Here is a 14,836-nt window from a genome sequence, read left to right as displayed (position 1 = left end):
AAGCCTGTGCCTTGGTCTACCCAAACATAGCTGATTGCCTTGCTTGATTGTATGCTGTAGATGTACTAACCCTTTATTTTCTTGTAAGCAACCTTAGTGCTTAGGCTTATTAATGAGTAGTGCTTGTAGTGTAATGGTCTCCATGTTGTGGCTTTAATGTACCCTTAATAAAGTGGTTCTCGTTATGTGGCCATGATGAACTGCCTTTGATGAGGTATAATTTTAATGATCTCCAAGTCCCCATCATTGCAGTGGTCCTCATTATGTGGCTATGATTTACTATTTCAATGGTCCTAAAGTTGTTGCTTATTACCCTGTCTACCCTGTAAATATATAAACTCAAGGACTTAATAAATGCCTTGCCAAGTGATCACACAACTTTGTCATTACCAACATTGTGCACCAGAATGTGAATAGTGCACCAGGCTGGGATTAGTGCTAAAGGCTGAAAATAGTACACAGTACTGTAAATAGTACACAGTACTGTAAATAGTACACAGTACTGTGAATAGTGCTACTGGCTGTAAATAGTGCACAGCACTGTGAATAGTGCACCATACTGTGAATAGTGCACCATACTGTAAATAGTGCCAAAGGCTGTAAATAATGTAACACCATGTTGCTTTTTTACCTAGCCACTTTAATAGGATAGTGTATCTAAGATTTGTGCATTACTTCATGCAAGCATATAAATACTTGATATAAACTTCAACTCATAACCACAATTTTTGCATGCTTGTATGAAAGGACTTAAATTGTAATATATATTTAAGGGGGGCAACTTAATTGCTAAGGGGGGAGGAACTTAACTACTAAGATCATTTTTGGTTCAAATGTTCTAATAAATATTGATATATTTTACTGCATGTGGTATTTTCAAAATTATTTTTAGCACATATATTGTATTTTGGCACTAACAGAGCATGCATGTTTTATGTATCTATTTATTTTTTATGTTTTGATATGCTTAAGTATTGCTAAGTATTTTTGGAAGAGTTTTAAGATAATTGTTAAATTCATTTCCATTAAGATTTTAAATAATGTAAACCATTTCACTTTAAGCAAAGCTTAAGGATTACTCCAAGAATGCATTTTTAATTTTAATTTTTTTTTAATTCAAATATTTTTTATAAATATTTAGATGTTGATGAGGGTAAGGGATTTCAAATAATGCCAGACGAAGAACCATACAGACCTGCCCATACCCCACACCCTCCAGCCACCAAGAGACCTACAACAACAACAACAGCAAAAGAGAGGCCCACATCTACAACAACCTTTGACCTACCTTCAGGGGACACTACTCCCATCCCAGTAGAAAAAGAAGTCTGGACATCAACAACCCCCATTTATGATCCTAGTGAGCATAATGGTCTCAGTGGTTTCTGTGGCAGGCTACAGTTTGAAGGCATCAACTGGCCTAGAACACAGATAGGTCGCAGTGCTACAGCCAAGTGTCCACCTCCCTTGTTAGGTATGTCATTGTCATTTGGATAAATAATTGACATTTTTTACATGTCATTATCTTAAAGTAAATTGCTGAAGTAGTAGTAGAATAATGAATAAGCTCTCACAAGTTAAGAATTAAAATTGTGTATCTTATTTTAGGAAACGTAACTAAAGGAAGGGAAATAACTGATTTAAAGACTGAATAATTTTCTGTTATAAGGTTAAGCTTCTAAAGGGAAGTAACAATGATAAGCGGTTAGAGTTGTAAAGATTAACATTGTGTTACAATCTATTCTGTTCTGCCAGGGATGTCATCGTTGTATTGCTCTAGTATTGGCTGGGACAAGTCTGGCCCTGATATGTCTGGCTGTACATCTCCCTGGGTCAATGACATTGATGCTAAGATAGTAAGTTCTAGAACTGAAGCAAAGCTACTCTGTTAGTTCACAATCCCTTATTGAGTGAATAATATTTTTAAAAACAGAAATCAATGATCGAATAGAGGAAAAACCACAGAAAGTATCTCTATCAAAAGATACAGAACAGAATTAATAAATTTAAATTTGCTCAGTCAAAAATATTTTACAGAAATAAATTAAAGCTAAAAACAGATTAAAAAGAGATTGAACAGCTGATCAAATAACAATGTCCTCTACTTCTCAAAATAATTTTTTTGTTTTCTTTGTATGTTAGTTAGTGCTGCCCATAGATTTAAAAATATATTTGAAGTCCTCAATAATTTATGAGTCTTATATTTTTATTATAAATTTTTACCACAGAAAGTTCTAAAAATATGTATCCTATCATTACAAGTACTGTTTATTTCTTTGTTTATTTGTGCTACATTATATTGTGTCTAAAAATATGTCTCATTATGATTGCTAATTATCTCTTACTTTGTGCTGTGGGCAGATGGAAGGACTCTACTAATTATCTTTTACTTTGTGCTGTGTGCAGATGCAAGGACTCCACTCTGCTGACCATGTGGCAGTAGAGCTGAGCGCTAAAATCAAAGAGTCGGACATGAGCTCAGGTGACCTGATGAGGACAGCCACCAAACTTCTGCCAAAGCTGGCCAGAAGTCTGGACTACAACAAAACAGATCTGGACAGCAAAAACAAGATGAGGAAGTTTAAAAGGGTAAGTGATTTAATCATTCATCGTTTTCATTCGCTGAGTTATCCTAATTAGTTTTATTTTAGAAATACTTAATTGTGTTGGAGGGAATCACTTCCAACACTAAAATTAAGAACACAAGGAAAAAAATAATCTTTTATTTGTTGAACTTTCCACTTTGACCTGTTTTTTTTTATATTTCTCCTAGGCTTTCTTGGAATCAAGTAGCAGTCTGTTGGTTAACAAGCACATGCCATCATGGAAAAGGTTATCCAGACAGTACAGGAAGAAAGCTGCCACTACATTGATTGTATACCTAGAGGAGACTGGGTTCCATGTAAGCAAGCACATGGAGATGGGCACAACAGATGTGGAAATAGACAACAATATAGGTAACCCAGATGTTATACTCAACTGTGGAATACAGTAATTTGAAAATTTCTTTTTTATTACCATTCATTTTTGTGTTTGAAATTAACATTCAGTTAAACATTTTCACAATAAAAACTTTTCTATAAAATTTGTATCAAATTAAGGACATTTTCTTTAAAATTTCATTTCAAAAATTGATTTTATCCACGGTAATTCAAGAATAAAATAATATTTGTGTGGGCTCACTTGTTCACTAAAATTAAAATGTATTGTATTCCAGTCATGGAAATGAATGTGATAAACTCTCGTTACACACACTCCGACCTGAGTTTCCCAGCTAGACAGATCCTGACTCCAGCATGGAATAGGGATCTGGACTTCATTACCATCTCCAAAGGCAGTATGAAACACATCGGAAATGGAGGTAACCACCGTCAGGCATTTCAAGAATTCTTTTTTCACAAATATAGATTTGGGTGTAGAAAGTTGTCATGCAAAAAAAAAAAAAATTTACTTTAACTTTGAAAACTTAACGTATAAATGTTCAATATTTGAACATATTTATTTTATTAAACTATAAATTAATTAGTTATAAAAATATTTTGTGTTTACTCAAGTAGATGAAAATTGTCATCCCCCATTTTTCCGTTATAGGGAGACTGGATGTGCTGTTTACCTTGTATAAAAACATGGAGGAGCTGATGCAGCCCCAGACCAACACAGTCTCAACCTTCTCAGCCTCAGACAGCAACTACAACGCTGGCACAATCAGTGACAGCAGCAGTATAAAATCAACAAGTGATCCACCCACACTCGTCATCAACAGCAACATCATCGGAGCTTCCATCAACAACTCACAGCTTGATTCCTCCCTACCTGAGCCTGTCAGATTTACCTTGCACCATCTGCAGGTCAGCTTGTGTTTTTTTATATACTGCACAGTATCAGTAAAAATAAGCCTTACAATTGTAGATGATTACTAAATAAAAATATCAAGTAAGGGCATGGGTGGGTGATGAAAACCAAAATGCTTATTTCTAAACCTAATGCTATAATATTTAGCATATAATTATGATTCAAAGCGTTAAGTCTAAAATTTTTAAAAAGTCCAAAAATTTCCTGCAGTTGCCAGTTTAGAAATAAACATTTTGGTTATTTTGGTTTTCATCACCCACCCATGCCCAATAGGTAAGTGCTGTGTTTGATCAATATACTAATAAGTGCTCAATAGTTGTAACCAGTTTAATTTTTTAAATTTGTTTTAATTAATTAATATGATTATTATACGCTGAAATTAATTACCAGAAAGTTGTTGAGCCAATCTATGAAAAAGTAGGCCTGATGATTAATTTTCTGTAACGTTTATTTCTTATACCCATTCAGACACTTGAAAATGCTGCTCCTGTGTGTTCCTTCTGGAATATTGAAATTGGGTAAGAATTCTCATCAGTTAACCAATTTAATAAGCTTAAGGTAATAAGTAATTTTTATTTGTCTAAAAAAGAAAACATAAATATATGTTCTAAATTTCTTTAAAATTTTATTTTAGCCAACTTGTTGGTCAGTGGTCACAAGATGGATGCCGTCTGCTGCACACCAACTTGACCCACACCACCTGTGAATGTGATCACCTGACCAACTTTGCTGTGCTGATGGATATCTCTGGGGTCAAGGTACTTTCACTTATTTTTAAACCTTTTGACCACAGAAAACAAATTAGGAATGGTCATTATTGCTTGCTTTAATTATTTTACTAAGTGTTTCTTCATTTTTTTTTAACGTCTGTGCATTTTGTCATTTCTTAAATAAAATTATGAAAATGTTTTCTTACAATTATTCTTTTAGTGTGTAAGTGTTAAAATATTTATTTTCCCAGCTGTCAGAAGAAAATGAACTAGCCCTTAGAGTAATCACCTTTGTTGGATGTGTTATCTCTATTGTCTGTCTCATGCTTAGCTGGACAACCTTCATGGTGTTTAAGTAAGTTCTAATCCATACACCTGCTAATTTATCATTAATGTTTGTCACAAATTTTTAAAAAATTAATTAATTAGACTAATTCTAATTTGGTATGTTGTTAAATATTTAATTTATAAAACTTTTTTTTCTTGCAGAAATCTGCAGTGTGACAGAAACACAATTCATAAAAATCTGGTTCTTTGTCTTCTGCTGGCAGAGATTCTCTTCCTGGGAGGCATAGCTCAGACTGAGCCCAAGGTGAAGGTCAACTTTCACATTAAAGCAAACATTAGAATATGCTTACTTTATTTGAATCTGCATTGTGCTAAATTTTTGAGTGTAATATTCAACTCAGAGATTGGATGTACTATCCACATTGAATGCAATTATGTAATGGTTCATTGTTTTATCTAGACAAACCTAATTTGTTTACTTGTGTGCACAGATTGTTTGTTCTATAATTGCTGGCGTCCTACACTACCTGTTCCTTGGAGCATTTGCCTGGATGTGTCTTGAAGGCGTCCAGCTCTATGTGATGCTTGTTGAAGTGTTTGAGCAGGAGAGGTCAAGGGTCATGTGGTACTACATGTTTGGTTATGGTGAGTGACACAATTAGTAGAGTCTCTACACAGTAACGTTAGCAATACAGTTTGTGAAGTAATTGTTTTAAAAATAACAATTTTACTTGTTGTATTGACAGGTGTTCCTGCAGTTATTGTTGGCATCTCTGCAGGCATATATCATCAGGGTTACGGCACTGCTAGACAGTAAGTTGATCTAATGATAGTGTGAAGAAAAAAATCTTTCATTTTCTTTATTATTTATTGTTATTTACATTTAGAATATGTTGATAGAATGGTAGGATAACTTTTTTTTTCCAAATTCATCAATGTAACTGATCAATAAAAAATATTTTTATTACAATTTTATGAATTTTCTTTTTAACCTCACAGCTGTTGGCTAACAACTGAGAAATCTTTTATTTGGAGTTTTGTTGGCCCAGCTTTAGCAGTAATGATGGTAAGAAAAAAATATTTTATACCAAATTTTTATTTTATAAACCAAAACATAAGATATTTTTAGAAGCAACTTTTAATGGGTGTTTTATTTACATCACCTTTAGTACATTTTTTAAGGCATATTTTGAGTTTTGTCTTTCAAATATTATTTCCATAATTTTTCCTATTTTAATTTTCAGGTCAATATTATTATGTTGGGTATCGCAATCTATACAATGTGTCGCCATTCCAACATGTCTGCTACAATGAAGGAAAGATCAAAAGCAACAAAATTTAGGTAGGGTAATAATAATTATATAAAACTAGTGTTTCAAACTACCTTTTATTTTAAACGATCTCTTCATATCTTTATTACTTCTAAATGTTAATGACATTTCTTTAAATATTCCCCATTATCAATCATTTTCTAATAAATTGAATTTTAAGTTTTTTTATTTTACCAAGTGTATCAAAAAGATTAATTCATAAAAAATTCAGTGGAAGATAGAATTTTCTCAATCTTTTATTTTTTTTAAATGCACAAAATATTTTTTATAATCCTAAATAATCCCCCATTGATTGTATTAGCTGATAGAATTTTTTTTTTAACTCTGTAAACTCTCCTGTCAATCTACCCAAATATTTCTAAACCCTGTATCAACCCTCCAGTGTTTCAGAAAGTCTCAGCAGTATGGAGACTTTTGCCTCTCCTAAGCTCCGCTTTCCTGATTTGCCGTAAGATTCCAGATTTAAAATGTTATGATTGAATGGCGCAATGTGTCTTTTTTGTTTCCTTTTTTGATGGCACAGCATTTGCTTGTTTTTTGTTTTGTTTAATTTAACCACCAGCTTAGTATTTTAACCATACATTCTGATAACAATACATTTTCTTCTTTAACAACAAAAAGTTGATTTTTTTTTATTATCTCTTCATAATTTGACTAAACATATATATCTTTATCAAAATTGTTTACTGCAGGCTATAGATATACTTTTACTAAGGAAACTTTATTTTTCAAAGATTTCAATGGAAGCTAGCAGTAAATTTAATTAAAAATAGCATGTGAAATGAACCGAAAAATTTCAGCTACTGACCAGCACTACAAGTTTTTTGTTTTCATTTGCTGCTATGATTTTTTTGTTTGCTTGGATGTTTTAGGACTTAACATACAAGAACTGTTGGTGATTATTTGTTGGTTTGGATTGGTTAAATTTGTTCTAGGGAAGGATACTTTTTATTTAATGGTTTCTTTTGTTTTGTGGTTTTGCTACATGGGCAGTGAAGTTTTTTATTTTGTTTAAATTAATTAAGGTTTTAAAAAATATGCTGTTGAAATGTTTTGGTGTAGAGAAAAGTGTTTGCATCTTAATAAAGCGACTGTAGTATAACTAAACACTTGAACACTTGTTGATGAGACTGTGCTCGATCTAAACACATAAACACACGTTTAACCTGAATTGCTGTATAATCGGTGTTTTAGTTTTAACAAAACGCTTTCTGCCCTAGTTGTTAAGAACACCTGCATGGTACTACAAAAATAAAATGTTATCACTTCTAGTACACAGCCAAACTTTGTGCAGCCTAACAATGTGAATCTAAACTGTAGGCTATTCAATGTTAATTTTAGCTCAGTGTATTAAAGAGGCATGCTGCATCTATGTGTTAATGATAAGAATTATGTGTCACCTTCTTATACATATATGATCACAGGTGCTCAAATATTCACTAGCAATACATGTTTCTACGTCATTTAGACTGATTATCTTTATTTATTTACTACAAAACAAAAATTGAAATTCAACCCACACTTAATAGTAACAGTTTTATTTAGGATTACAAATAATTATAATTTATAAGCCACCCACTACATCTCCATAAAAACAAGACATTTTATGAAGACAAAATCAAATATAAAGAGTTTTTCTACTACTCTACACTCCATTTACTTACTTTAAAAACCAATCAAGTCAACAAACTTATAACAGCTGCCATTAAAACATTTCAGTGCCTGGCTGAAGGGAGCCATTGTTCTGGCAATACTTCTGGGACTGACCTGGCTACTGGGTGTCCTGTACTTGAATGAAGAGTCAGTGGTCATTGCCTACTGCTTCACCATCCTCAACAGTCTACAGGGCATGTTCATCTTTTTCTTCCACTGCATCAGAAATGAGAAGGTAGAGTTTCATTTCATTTGAGTGGTATTTTAGTGTTTCATTTCATTTTAGTGATATATACTTATGTTAGTATTACTATGTTAGTATTACTAAAGTTAGAAAGTAATGCATACTAGTTTAAGTTTAATTTATATTTATATCAATGACATGAGTATATTTTATTCTGTAATAGTTAAGAAAACAGTTCTATTCTGGTTGAGAACTACATGAGTTTGTGAAAAGAAATAGAAACAACTTTATTGTTTATAAAAGGTCAAGAAAGAGACATTTTCCTTACAGTCTGTGACAGTTCATGAAATATAAATTTTTTTATGCTTGTTTTCAGGTCCAGAAAGAGTATCGTAAAGTAGCCAGGAGAACTTCCTGGTTACCAAACTGTATCAGGGTCAACTATGGCGGCTACACAGGAGTTCAGTCCAGCTCACCCATTGTTTCATCAGGTTCTGGAAATGTGAGTCTAAATTTATTCATTGCATTTAAGTTATATCAACTATAAAATCAGGTTACTTCAAACAAATGTAACAGTAACAACGCCCAACTACTGGTCATGCCATTCCCTTTTTATTTTTAAAATTTTTCCTTTTTCCTTAGTATCTGTCAAGGATCTTTGGGCCAGGTCGTAACAAGAAGTCAGCTACATCAACCAACAGTTCAGCCAAGCCATTCCTCAGTAAAGGTAGCTTTTCATAACACTGGCATAAAAAATTAACTATAATACCTATATAAATTTAAAAATTTAAAAAACAAATACAATTTTTTTAAGTTTGTATTTTCTGTTGGTGACTCAACATCATAAAACCCAAACCAAAATGTTGAATGTAAAATTTCACCAGACCAGCACAGAAGATCTGACACGGAGAACTCAGCCAGCCGTGACTCCAGTGCCGCCCCCTCCTCCCTGAATGGCTACTACTACTCACCAGGCTACCCTAATGGGAACCCGTACATGAAGGCCACGGCTTTTGAAAACGGCAATGGCTTGAAAGGCATCAGCAACGGCCATGCTCAGCTCCCTCCCTTCTATGAGACTGGGGGCATGGTGGGGGAGCTTTCTGAGTACATTGACTGCTCCGTCATTGATTCGGAGTATGTTTCAGAGTATTGTCAGCACAATATGCAGGTAAGAAAACTGACAAAAACACATAATGCATATATTTTCAACACTATACTAGTTATATCATGCTCTTAAATTATTAACATTTTATTGACATGTTCAATCAACATGTTTTAATTTAAATTTAAAAATAATCAAAACTCTGATATAAATTAAAACTAAAATACATTCCCAAAAAATTAAATTTTTTTTTCATGGTTGCAAAAATTTAAAACTTATGTTAACTTATCAAAGCAAGCTTTATAAAGTATTTTCTTGTGTGTCGCCAGGTATGTATGGAGGAGAAGCGCTACTCAACAGGGTCTGAGGACAGTAAAATAGTTCCAGCCCCCATCATGATCAGAGAAAATGACAACCTATCAACTCTGTCTCTGGCATCAAGCAGCAGGAAACCTTCCTCCCTAGTGTCTTCGTCTGAGTGTGTCACCAGCTCTCTGAGAGATGGCTTGGACTACAAACAAGCTGAGAGCCTTCAGAAGGAAGGCGGCGGCGACCCGCGCCTGAATCTGAACCAGTACATTATTCCCACGTCGAGGAAGAACAACAACAATAATAAAGTGAATGTGACGAACCACCAGGGGGGTGACAGCCTTAAGCCCAGGGTGCCAGACAGCCGGAGCTTCAGCCTGAACAAGCTGGCCAAGCCTGCCGCGTCCCTGTCCAGCATCCCTGAGACAGAAACCTCCCCGCAGCACTCCAGCACACCCAACCTGCAGTACAAGCTGGGGTTCAACGACCCGCAGTCAGAGTCTGGGTCGTCCACCACCGCCAACACTCCAGACAGTCTCAGCCATTTCCGGAACATTCCAATGGACAGCTGCGAGGAGATGTCCCCCTCGTCCACCATGGACAGCCCTTCCTCCATCAAATCCAGCCTGCCCAACTTGGAGGCCCTGTCCATCGAGTGCATGGACAACCCAGACCTGAGCTCTCTCAAGCGCAGACATTCCTCTGAAAATGACGTTCAGTTTAGCCCATTCCGGTTCACATCCACAGACTGTTGAGATGGTCATGTGATTGTCACATGACTTTACTACAAACCAAAACAATTCAGCATTTAAAAAAAAGCATGTTTGATCAGGGTAAGGTGGGCAGAATAAGCAAACATTCTAGTGTCTGAAAAGGTCCAATGTAAATACAACCATAGTCTTCTCTTTCATTCCACAAACAAGAAAATGTATGCGTTATACAGAGTTTTGCTGATCATATGTTTATCATAGATGTTGCTGAGTACATGTAAGATAAAATTGCTGAAAATACGTCACCAAAAATTGCTGAGCATATATCGCACTGAGAAGCCTGAATATGCTTAACAATGTTATACTACATTTGAGCAATAAATTATACTATGTATTCATTAATAGTTACAATTCTCTGACATTAAAGATTTAATTATCTGTACATAAAACAAATGAATGGATTTTATAAACATTGAACTTGATCAAATTTATTTAATGATATGTATATTGAACCACTTCATTTCCAATTGCCTTCTTAAATTAAAAACTCACCAACTGGGCTTTATTATTTATTGAAATTAAATGAAGCCAAAAGGTACACAATTGTTTTCATACATCATTATATAATTATTAAACATTAGCATAGCTTCATAATTTTTTTTATTATTCACATGTAACCTTGACATCAATTTTCTTTTCTGAATTTTAACATTTTCATTTTTACAGTAAACTTGACATAGAATTTTATTTTATTTTAAAAGATACTTGATAATTAGACTTAATTAGATTGTACTTACCAGTTGCTGCTAATGTAAATGAATTCAGTTTTGTTGTGCCATATTGTATTTTGTGATTCTTGTCATGTGCTATATTTAAACAAACCAATAATTAAAAATAAAAATAAATGAATGAAAAATTGATGATTGTGTTTTGGCTTGTTTTTGATAATTTTTTGAGAGAATGTTTTAGTGGGATTTAAATTTGCTGACACAAAAGCATTAAAAAAATCATCTGAGGTTTTGCTAATTTCTTTTTTTTTCCTTTAATTTATTGTTAAAGAAATTATTCTATCTTTGTAGAAAACAGTATTTTGCTCTCATATAAACAGAACACATCATGTCTGTTAAATAAAAGTAGGGACTAGTGCCAGTTAGGAGTTGTTACTGGTGTTCAAAGCTATTTATAACTGTAATCTATCAATCATTACACATTGCATGTTATGGACCCTACTCCAACTTGAAACTTCAAGATTTAGTTAAGTGGGAAAAATGTTTTTTTATAGATAATAAGAAATTACTATAAAAAACTATCCCCGTTGTGGTTTCTTATTTTTATAAACCTTGTTAAATGGGGCTTGTGATTGTAAAGAACAATTTTAAGCGAAATTCAAAGATTAACCTTAAAAATCTTAATACATATTCTATTCGGCAAATCACCAAACAATGAATACAATTTTCACACAGATGTCTTTTGTTTTGCGAGTTAAAACACACTTTTTTTGTTTAGAAAACAATTAGCTTGTTTCTGTGTTGCCATGAAAGTTTATTTAAATGTAATATTTTCATTTGATTTTCACTTAGTATTTGATTATTTAGTTGTAAGTTGTAAAAATGAGTTTTTTTAATCTGAATTTTATTTTTCATTTTTATATCTTCAATCTGTGAAATACAGACTTGCTTATCAAAGGTTGTGACTTGTTAATTAAATAATGTATTTATAATTAATTGTTTGTTTCAATCAACCAATCATTGGTCGACCACTGCCCAATTACTTTACATTTTGACCAAACATCAAAAATATTTTCTTCCACACTTCGAAATTTAAAAAATTCCACTTGGTGAAAATTAATCAAGAAACTTTAATTAAATGAAGTCTATGAATCCATATAACTATTACAATTAATTCTTTTTAACTCTAAAAAAAAAAATAAAGAATAAAATTTTTACTTATTTTGATGGGCTCTGATGTTGAAACTGGCCAGCTGATTGGCTCTGATGTATTTGTAAATAAATGTTTTAGCCCATTTGATTGGTTGCTGGGCCATACATATCTCATTCAACGGTTGTGACATGTAATTAGCCATTCCTAACTAAAAGGTTGTAATTTTCACCAAAGTGCCTTCTTTTAAATATATTCTATAATTACATTTAATGATGAAATCTCCCTGACTTTTTTCTCTTTGATTTTACCACATAACTCCCTTATGTTGTATGTTCATTTTTTTCAAGATCTATGTAAAATTCATCATGTATTTTAAAATTTCAAAAGAATGTTTTACATAAAAAACATTCTATTGTAATGTTCCTACAAGATTGTATGTTAACAGAATTTAAGTTGATGGTAGAAACAAAAATTCATCTTTAGAATTTCTGAAATATTGTGCTTTGCTTTTTATAAAATGCATTTTAAAAATATGATTTCTAGCTCATTGAAATAAATCAAATGTCATTAAATTGTTTAAATTTTTTGTAACTTAAACAATGAAAATTAATAATATTATAACTGATATGATGGATGTCTTATTTTATTAACTCCCTACATTAAACTATTAAAATGAATATATTATCTTGGTTTTATATTTAAATGAATATAATTTTTTCTTAAATGAGTGTAAAAATATGAATGTTTGATGTAAAGCCCTTTAAATAATGACATGAATCCCTGAATTTTTACATTGACTTGTTACATCCATCTTAGGATTTCAAATTTTATGTACAGACTAAATCAACCCATATTAAATCCTTGAAGTGTATGCTTTATGCTTACTATACATGCTGCTTGGCCAGGTACTTGTACACTATGAAAATACATCTCTTTCATTCCAGTCCATGTTTTCAACCAAGTTAAAATTTTGTTCTAGCTTTACATTGTTAACATGTGGGGATCAATTTTGTTTTAATGAAAATACCAGAATTGTTTTGTTATAGTTTGTCAATCTTTTATTTTTGTGGAGTCTAAATTTCAACTATGAAAGTTTGTGTCATTGTAAGAACCTCTTTAATTTATGTTATAATGATTGGAAGTTAATTATATTTATTATAAATATTACCTGTAGATTTGTACCAGGTTTTTGTGGCATGTTATTTTCATATTTAAATTATGGACAGTGGTGAATTAGCTATAGTGTGAAAATTCCTGCAATTTGTTTGTCGTTTCTGTTTACTGGCTTCAGCCTTCTCTTATGTGTTAAACAGCGCCACCTACAATTGTGTGACACGCCACCTGCAGTGACAAACTGTAACTAACTGTAACACTAGTATTCGACAGCTTGCCAGCCTCATGTATTTCATGGAATAAATATTTATAAAGCAGAAGTTGTCTTTTTCTTACTTTTTACGTTTGTTCAAATCTGTTGTATGACATCAGTTGTGATGTCTTATTTCAGGCTATAGCACACGTTTTGTTAGTAACACTGTTCACTATCATAGTAAGTCAGTAAGTAAAGTTCCCTTTCAAACCAGACGGTTTATGGGGAAAGTGAAGTAGAGTTCACTTGTTTCTATCCCTTGGCATATAAAGGGATAGTGTGGTTAGCACTATGCCCAGCCGCCTTTCAGTGTTTCTTCCAGACTTTTTCTCCGGGGGGGGGGGGGGGGGGCACTTAAAATTTTCGGGGGGGGGGGGGCGGTAGACTTTTTTCGGGGGGGGGGGGGCGGACACTGCTAAAAGTATATATTTTCTATATTAATTATATAAATTTCATTTCTTTCGGGGGAGGGGGGGGGGGGGCGGTAAAAAATTTTCCCCATCAGAGCTGGGTGGACTCGAGACTTACGGGTTAGCAGTCCAGCTCTCTGCCGCTAGGCCACTCCGTCCCATGTTCACTATCATAATTATGAAAAAAAAAAAAACTATCACATTTTTTCAAACCTGATATAGGCAAATACAGAACAAATGAAAGTTAAAGTCTAGTAGCGAAAAGGGGGTCTTTCAAGTGTGTAGTTAGCAGAGTTTCTTCCAGGCATCTCTTCGGGGGGGCGAAGCCCCCCCCCGAAAATTTTTTACCGCCCCCCCGAACGAAATGAAATTTATATAATTTATATAGAAAATATATACTTTTAACAGTGTCCGCCCCCCCGAAGAAAGTTTACCGCCCCCCCCGAAGATTTCAAGTGCCCCCCCGGAGAAAAAAGTCTGGAAGAAACACTGGTAGTTAGGGAAAACCGGAAAGGCATTCTGACTTTTATGACGATGAGTGAAAAGGGGTCGGGGTGGAGCTTCAGAAAGTGTGACGTCGTACTTTGGAACTTCATTAACTATAGCCTAATTTTTTTTAATCTGAAATCCGGCGGTTATATTGTTTTTTTTTTAAAATTCCAATTTCTGTGTGTGTGGATTGTATTGAAGGTTTTATATTTTAGAAAGAAAACGCTGTTTAAAAACAACTGCAGCTTGGAGTTGATGGGATGTTTAGGAGGTACACATCGTCTTAAAGCGTAAAGTCATTTATGGACGACACTTTACATAATGTATAGCTTTAATATTTGTATTAGGGTGTAAATATATTCCAAGATCACAACTAGACGAACAATAGTTCAAATCAAATAAGGTTGTGTTTGTGGCTGAAGGATAGGAGAAGATAAAAAACAAAACAACCGCGGAGTGAGCGTTGGGCTGAAGAGAGCACAGAAAAGTAGGCAGGCCTAGAAATCATGGAAGATGACGGTTGAAAGTGAAGCAATGGCTGCGGGGCT

At 33.6% G+C, this 14,836-nt stretch overlaps 1 protein-coding gene across 6 annotated transcripts in view; it reads left to right on the top strand.

Annotated features, from left to right (window-relative positions):
- The window catches only part of LOC131930417 (adhesion G protein-coupled receptor L3), a 146,107-nt gene extending 133,733 nt beyond the window's left edge, over window positions 1-12,374 (top strand). For 3 of the 6 annotated variants that reach the window (XM_059286887.1, XM_059286884.1, XM_059286885.1), the window contains 20 exons: window positions 1,142-1,474; window positions 1,756-1,856; window positions 2,407-2,589; window positions 2,774-2,957; window positions 3,218-3,361; window positions 3,592-3,848; window positions 4,321-4,370; window positions 4,487-4,610; window positions 4,814-4,917; window positions 5,052-5,154; window positions 5,342-5,495; window positions 5,597-5,663; window positions 5,850-5,916; window positions 6,095-6,192; window positions 6,564-6,629; window positions 7,901-8,069; window positions 8,395-8,520; window positions 8,661-8,745; window positions 8,903-9,189; window positions 9,453-12,374. In XM_059286887.1, the coding sequence (XP_059142870.1) occupies window positions 1,142-1,474; window positions 1,756-1,856; window positions 2,407-2,589; window positions 2,774-2,957; window positions 3,218-3,361; window positions 3,592-3,848; window positions 4,321-4,370; window positions 4,487-4,610; window positions 4,814-4,917; window positions 5,052-5,154; window positions 5,342-5,495; window positions 5,597-5,663; window positions 5,850-5,916; window positions 6,095-6,192; window positions 6,564-6,629; window positions 7,901-8,069; window positions 8,395-8,520; window positions 8,661-8,745; window positions 8,903-9,189; window positions 9,453-10,187 (3,437 nt within the window). In that variant the 3' untranslated portion in view covers window positions 10,188-12,374. The remainder of the gene's footprint in view (window positions 1-1,141; window positions 1,475-1,755; window positions 1,857-2,406; window positions 2,590-2,773; window positions 2,958-3,217; window positions 3,362-3,591; window positions 3,849-4,320; window positions 4,371-4,486; window positions 4,611-4,813; window positions 4,918-5,051; window positions 5,155-5,341; window positions 5,496-5,596; window positions 5,664-5,849; window positions 5,917-6,094; window positions 6,193-6,563; window positions 6,630-7,900; window positions 8,070-8,394; window positions 8,521-8,660; window positions 8,746-8,902; window positions 9,190-9,452) is intronic. The other 3 variants (XM_059286889.1, XM_059286888.1, XM_059286886.1) reach the window with 2 other exon arrangements.
- Window positions 12,375-14,836: the final 2,462 nt, after the last annotated feature.

The sequence above is a fragment of the Physella acuta genome, unplaced genomic scaffold, assembly GCF_028476545.2.
Source record: "Physella acuta isolate Inbredline_101_S28 unplaced genomic scaffold, ASM2847654v3 ptg001771l, whole genome shotgun sequence".
In the NCBI taxonomy this organism is placed as follows: domain Eukaryota; kingdom Metazoa; phylum Mollusca; class Gastropoda; family Physidae; genus Physella; species Physella acuta.
Note: the sequence above shows the minus strand (reverse complement) of the source record. Positions and strands in the feature narration are given on the sequence as shown.